At 46.9% G+C, this 7,409-nt stretch overlaps 1 protein-coding gene across 1 annotated transcript in view; it reads left to right on the forward strand.

The window, feature by feature from the left end:
- Positions 1-71: 71 nt before the first annotated feature.
- Chaf1a (chromatin assembly factor 1, subunit A (p150)) overlaps positions 72-7,409 on the forward strand; it is a 29,815-nt gene continuing 22,477 nt past the window's right edge. Inside the window, exons 1-3 of the mRNA XM_013022874.1 lie at positions 72-135; positions 2,810-2,860; positions 4,504-5,366. Coding sequence (XP_012878328.1) covers positions 84-135; positions 2,810-2,860; positions 4,504-5,366 — 966 coding nt within the window. The 5' untranslated portion in view covers positions 72-83. The remainder of the gene's footprint in view (positions 136-2,809; positions 2,861-4,503; positions 5,367-7,409) is intronic.

Here is a 7,409-nt window from a genome sequence, read left to right on the forward strand (position 1 = left end):
GGCGGGAGGGCGAGCAGCAGCGGCCGCCACAGTGGAGCCCGCGCCTCCGCCGCTTGAGGAGTGCTCGAACCCCCGCCGCAACGATGCTGGAAGAGCCGGAGTGCGGGGCGCCGGGCCCCGGGACAGCGGCCACAGGTCGGTTCCGGTCAGGACTGAAGGGGAAGGGGCGGCGCGGCCTGTGCGGACCCGGGGTGGCGGTTGGGGTTGATCGAGTCTCCGGGCCTGCTGTTCCGTGCCGGGCGTTCGATGCCCGGAGCCAGAGGCTCCGCGCGGCCCGCAGGGCCCCCTCCCTGGCGTCATTGTTGTAGCCGCGACCACTTACACCCAAATGTATGCATATATATATACGTATTTCCTTTTTTTTTTAATTCCTGCACATTTGCGTCCCTTCGTTTTTTCCGGAGCTTTCTGGTGGTTGACGGATTGGTGGGGCCGAGAAGGGAAACTGAGTCCCCGGAAGGTTACAGAATGTTATTTGTGTCCCCAGAGAATCTTGGACCTTGCAGCAGGAGCGGAAACTGTGAAGCCCGAGGTCTCCTGGTCTTAGGGGTCAGGACAAGGCCAAATGAGAGTTTTGGGGGTAACTGGCCAGGGAGCTAGGACTCCGTATTCTTGTTCCCGTCTGATACACATGGTGTCTTTCTCCTCTCTGCATCTTGCAGGAGAGGGGAGTCTTTCTAGCACCCCTAGAATGTGAGGTGGCGGACTAAAGAAATCCAGACCGTTCCCCATCTTCGACTCCGTATTGTCCGCCCCGTCCCCGTCCCCTTCCTCCCCCACTTCCCGAGCTTGGCCCATTTTTTGGTACCTACCTAATCATATGTGCTGGTTGAGTGGATGGAAGTGACCTCGAAGTATCCAGGCTTCCTCAATCTCAGCACTACTGACATTTGCGCTTGGATTTGGCCCTTTCGGGTGCTGAGCTGCATCCCTGACCACCACCCTCTCTCCATGCCAGTAGCAACCCCATCCTCTACAGTTGCAATAGACCAAAATGTCCCCCAGATGTGGGTGGCCAAGTGTCCCTGGAGGTGGCTGGGGGCTACCTGGCCCTCCCCCTTTGAGAACCAATACTTAATATATACATATTAATATATAATTAATAGAAATAAATCGGGAAGAAGTGCTTTCATGGAGCTGGGATACAAGATGTGGAATTAAAAATTAGGAAAGGCAATCACCACTCGCTCTGACCATCCAGTCATAAAAAAGAGGTTTTAGTGTTCCCGTTGGGAAGGGTGTGATCTCAGAATGAAGAACACTTGATAATTCTATTCCTACCAGTGTCGTATGCACCTAGCTACACACACATACACACATATGTATATGTATATATGTGCGTATGTGTGTGTATATATATATATGTGTGTGTGTGTACATATATACTTTTTACTTCAAGGAGTTCCTTATTTATATCAGATCTGGAGCTCCACTTATGGTCTCAGGTCTTACCTGTTTCCCTTGTATGAACACCTAGAACCATGCAAATACGTTCTTGTTGGTTGTTCTGAACTTGAGTTTTATTACTTTTTTTTAAATTTTATTGTCAAGGTGATGTGCAGAGGGGTTACAGTTACATAAATAAAGTAGTGAGTACATTTCTTGTCAAATATTGTTACCCCTTCCCTCATTTTTCCCCCACATTTCCTCCTCCCAATCTCTGAAGATGTTTTTAAATGGCTAAAGCCTACAGAGTAAATGATGATTTGGGGGGTGGGGTGGAGGGAATCCTTATTTTTTTATGACTGAAAACTTGGAAATTAAACATCTTCCTTTCATGAAAAGAGTAGAAAGGAAATGTGAACCAAGATTCTTTTCTTACTTTCCAAGCTTGGAGCTGAGGGAGAGTGGGTAATTTCAGCAACAGACAGCTGAGTTTTTTGTTTTTTTTAATGGAAGCTCAAGTCTGATTTTCATGTAGCTTTTAGAAAATATATGCACAGTCCTCTTAAAATAACCAACCTAGATTTTTCTAAAACAGATCGCCTAGCAGGTGTGAGCTTCTAAATTTACTCTAAAAAATATTTATCCAAAGATTCGATTCTATTTATGGTCAGCTCTGCATCAACCTTAGTATTATTAGATGCTTTTCTTGAGATTTTTATATTATGGTGCAGGATGATATTCTCCCTTACTATATCTTGACAGCAAGAAGCTTAAAGAACAGCTGATGTTATGTGCTTTTCGTGCACTTCTTTAAATAAACAAAATGAATCCTTTTCTGATTTTGTAGATTTGGTGGTAATATGGGAGGGGATTGAGTTGAAGGAGAGTGTTTTGAGGTGTCTTATTATTTGTGAAAATAGTAATTGGATGTCTTCTCTAAGCTCCACCTTTCCTCATTCCACTTATTGTCTTTGTTACTTACTGTATCACTCATTGGCTTCCTAATGAATTCCAAAACTTGAGCCTACAGCTCTAAGTACAGTGTGGAGCTACTTGACACAGAGCTGGCTTTATGGGCCGGGGCACAAGCACATAATAAAAGAAACATTTCAAAGTGAATGCCATAGGAAAATGAATCAAGGTATGGTTATATTTAGGGGTCAACCTATCAACATTCTTGAGACAAATAGTTCTTTGTGGGGTGGGGTGCTAACCTGTTTACTTCTTCCAACTGGAGATGAGTAGTGTCCCTGGAGCCTTCTGCCATCATGACAACCAAACCAGCAGACATTGCCAGATATTCTTCTTGGGACAGGGAAAAGCGGCAAAATCATTCCTACCTAAGAATCACCTGGCAGGTAGTTGGACCTTTATGTAACATTTCTATCCCTTAGTAACTTAACTTTCACATCTTTATTTATAGCCATGGATTGCAAAGACAGACCAACTTTTCCAGTTAAGAAGTTAATACAAGGTAACTTAACTCTCATTTGTTCCTAACTTATGCCCTTCATTTTCTCCTGTGGGAGTTCTTAGTAGAACTAAGGGTTGGGGTGGGGGGTGGGGGGGCTTGAAGGGGACAGCCAAAGTGCTTCTAGAACAATTTAAAAAATTAGCTTTTTTTTTTTTTGTCAGTCATGGGGCTTGAACTCGGCCTGAGCACTGTCCCTCAGCTCTTCAGCTCAAGGCTGAGCACTCTACCACTTAAGCTACAGCGCCACTTCCCGTTGTCTGGTGGTTATTGGAGATAGGAGTCTCACGGTCTTTCCTGCCCAGGCTGGCTTTGAACCTCGATCCTCAGATCTCAGCCTCCTGAGTAGCTAGGATTATAGGCGTGAGCCACCAGCTCCGGCTAGCATTTATTTGTGTATACAGTACCTTAGGGCTAGAACCTGACTTTAAATGTGAAATTTATTTATATGTACCTTATCTAACCTGAAGGTAATTTTGTTCTAAACAAAGATTTTCTTTTTCTTTTTTTGGGGGGGGGTTCCGGTCGTGGGCCTGAACTTTGGGCCTGGGCGCTGTCCCATAGCTCTTCAGCTCAAAGCTAGCGCTCTACCACTTGAGCCACAGCTCCATTTCCAGCTTGTTTTTCTTTTTGCTTATGTGGTGCTGAGGAATCGAACCCAGGGCCTCATGCGTGCAAGGCAAGCGCTCTACCACTGAGCCACTTTCCCAGCCCCAACAAAGATTTCTTACTGTTAGTACTACAGCTTGAACCCTGCCTGGGTGCTACTGTCCCTGATCTTTTTTGCTCAAGGCTGGTTCTCTGCCACTTGAGTCACAGCTCCACTTCTAGTTTTTTGCTAGTTTGATTAGAGATTTGAGGAGTTAGAATTACAGATATGGGCCACCAGTGCCAGGCAAATCTGTATTAGTTGTAGTTTATATATTTGCAGATGGAGATGGTAGTAATTTTAATTAGGATAATATATTTAGGGGCACTAGAGGTGAAGCATAGAAAGCACTATACTGCTGAGCACACCCCCAGTCTCCTATGGCTCCATTTCAAAGTTGCAAAACCTTTATCCTCAGCCAGTTACTGGTGGCTCATGCTTGTAATCCTAGCTACTCAGAGGATCATGGTTCAAAGCCAGCCTGGGCAAGAAACTCTGTGAGATTTTTTTGTTTGTTTGTTTGGGGTTTTTTTGCTTTGGTTTTGGTCAGTCATGGGGCTTAAACCCGGCCTGGGTGCTGTCTCTCAGCTCTTCAGCTCCAGGTTAGCGCTCTAGTGCTTGAGCCACAGTTCCACTTGTAGCTTTTTCTGTTTATGTGGTTCTGAGGAATTGAACCCAGGGCCTCATGCATGCAAGGCAAGCACTCTACCACTGAGTCACCTTCCCAGCCCATCTGTGAGACTCCTATCTCCAATTAACCATCTGAAAACGAGAAGTGGCACTGTGGCTCAAGTGGTAGAGCACTAGCCTTGAGCAAAAAGAGCTTAGGGAAAGGGCTCAAGCCCTGAGTTCAAGTCCCAGGATGAGTGGGGGAAATAAAATTCCCCCAAAGCCCAACAAAATGGGTAATATCCAGCATACAGATTGCTCAATATTATTACTCAATTATTCTCTCACACTTTCACTGAAAAGTCTTTTTTTTCCCTGTTGGATTCAGCCCGCCTGCCATTCAAACGCCTGAATCTTGTGCCCAAGGAGAAAGCCGAGGATGAGCCTGATGACCTAAGACACCCTCAGAGCATTTCTGTGGATGGCAAAGTCCCCCATCTGGAACGCTCCTTGGTTAACTTGGAGAGCGACTGTCATGTGGTTTCTGACCTAGACTTCAGACCCAAACTGGTCAATGGGAAGGGTCCTTTAGATAACTTCTTAAGAAATAGAATCAAAACCAGCATTGCCCAGAATGTGGTCATCATCGATCTGACAGAGGATTCAAATGACCCGACAGACAATGCCATGGATCACAGTAAACTCCCTCCAGAAGCCTCCTTCCCCAAGGAGGCTGTTAATGGGATCAGAGAAGGCAGAGATGAGCAGAGGCCATCAGAGGTAAACGCGCTTCATGAGGAGGCAGTGTTTCCTGAAAAGCCCCTTTCAGACAGTCCTTGTAAAATAAAGGAGCCTGCTAGACCAGGAGGCCTAGAGGGAAAGGGCAACTCCCAGGAAGTCTTACTACAGAGCTCAACCAAGCTGACAGAGGATCTGCCACCATGCCCTCCGCAGGAGTCAGACGGCTGGAGTGAGGCCAAGGGCATCCTGTTCAAGGGGAAGATGCCCCTGGTGATCTTACAGGACATCTTGGCTTTGAAACCTCCTCCATCCACATCTCCTCCCACTACCCCCCTGGATAAGAGCAGAATCTCAGAGAGTGATGTGTTGGAATCCTGCCCTGAAGAAGACTCTGTCCTCAGTCACTCATCCCTGAGCTCGTCCTCTCCCACCAGCTCTCCCGAGGGCCCGGTTGCTCCTGAGAAACAACATGGCATCAGAACCAGTCCTTCCACACCGTCCACCTGTAGAGTAAGTATCCCACAGAACATCCACTCACATACTGATAGGTCTCGGTACCTTCCTTTCTAACCAGGTTGCTCACATGGTCAGTGCACACAGCAGAGCCACAGAAGGATGACTTTGTAACAACACAGATGTCTTTCTGAGGAAGTTAGAGTGTGGCTCAAGTGGTAGAGCTCCTGACTTAAATGAAAAGGCCAAGCAAGAGTGTGAGGCTCTGAGTTCAAGCCCCACTACTGGCACACAAAGAGTAAGATACCAGAAGTCTGAGATCAAATGTCTTATAAAGTAAGCTAGATGTGGTGTTGCACACCTACAGTTCCAGCAGTTGGGAGGTAAAAGCAGAAGGAGCTCTAGTCAGGAGTCAGCCTGAGTTACACAGCAAGACCCCATCTCAAAAGCAAGAACTGAGGGCTGGGAATGTGGCTTAGAGGTAGAGTGCTTGCCCAGCATGTATGAAACCCTTGGTTCCATTCCTCAGTACCATATAATAAGAAAAAGCTGGAAGTGATGCTGTGGCTCAAATGGTAGAGTGCTAGCCTTGAGCAAAAGAAGCTCAGGGACAGTGCCCAGGCCCAGAGTTCAAGCCCCAGGACTGGCAAAAAAACAACAACAACCAGAACTGTAAATGCAGTTGTGTGTATAGTGATGGTGAGGGCCTTGGTTATTCTACAGGGGGCTGAATGTCTTCAGGGAGGGATTCTGTAAGCTTCATCGACTCCTAATGAATAGTGATTCCCAACATAGCCCTTTGGGAGAATAAGAGCTGCCAGCCGGGCCCCGTCACTCTCACTTCACCCAGTGCCTACCCACATCCCCATATAGATGGGTTAGGGTGTTGGTGGTGAAGCAACAACACAGAAGGGTAAAAGGGACTACTGTGGAATTGGCCTTGTATCATGACCACCATCTCAAAACCTCCCCTGAGGGACTGGAGCAATAGAATGAGAAACCTGGAGCTATTGTAAAAGACCCAAGGAGGCTGACATTTAAATGATGTGCTTTTGGCTGGGTGTGGTGGTACACATGTGTAATCTCAGCATTCTGGAGCCATCATGGGAGAATTGCCAGCCTGAGTGACACAGCAAGGTCCTGGCTTAAAAAGCCAGATGCTGGAGGCTCATGCTCCTCAGGAGGCAGAGATTGCAGGTCAAGCAAAAACGTTCAACTCAACAGAAAAGGTTGGGCAAGGTGGGGTGCACCTGTCATCCTACCTACAGCAGGAGGTATAAATAGAACACAGTTCAGGCCAGCCGAGACAAAAAGCCAGATCATATCTCAGAAAATAACCGGAGCGGAGCACCTTGCCCTTGGATGGCTAATATATGCAAACAAATGAAACCAGAGCAAAAGGAGGCAGAATGGTTGCTTCAAGCAGGAGAGTACCTGCCTAGTAAGCACAAAGCCTTGAAGCAACAATAAAATTGTTTCTGTTGTTCTACAAGGATCCCTTAGCCAAAATACTAGGGAACCAGAAGTGTTTAGGATTTTGGAATATTTGTATGTATACAATGAAATATCTTGAGGATAGTCTCAAGCCAAAACACATGTTGGGGAATGGGTGTGGGCATACTAGTACTAGAGCTTGAACTGGGATCCTGGACACCATTCATTAGCTAATTCCCTCCTCCCCCCCCCCCAAGTCATGGGGCTTGAACTCTAGGCCTGGGTGCTATCCCTGAGCTCCTCAGCTCAAGATGAGCGCTCTACCACTTGAGCTACAGGTACCACTTCTGCTTTTTGGGTGGTTAAACGGAGATAAGAGTCTCACAGACTTTCCTTCCCAGCCTGGCTTTGAACTGTGATCCTCAGATCTCAGCCTCCTGAGTAGCTAGGATTCAGGCATGAGCCACCAGCGCCCCACCATTCCTTAGATTTTTTTTTGCTCAAGATTAGTGCTCTAGGGGCTGGGAAGGTGGCTCAGTGGTAGAGCGCTTGCCTTGCATACGTGAGGCCCTGGGTCTAATTCTTCAGCACCACTTAAGCAAAAAGAAAAAAGCCAGAAGTGGCGCTGTGGCTCAAGTGGTAGAGCACTAGCCTTGAGCTGAAGAG

Source organism: Dipodomys ordii, unplaced genomic scaffold (assembly GCF_000151885.1).
Source record: "Dipodomys ordii isolate 6190 unplaced genomic scaffold, Dord_2.0 Scaffold64, whole genome shotgun sequence".
In the NCBI taxonomy this organism is placed as follows: Eukaryota; Metazoa; Chordata; class Mammalia; order Rodentia; family Heteromyidae; genus Dipodomys; species Dipodomys ordii.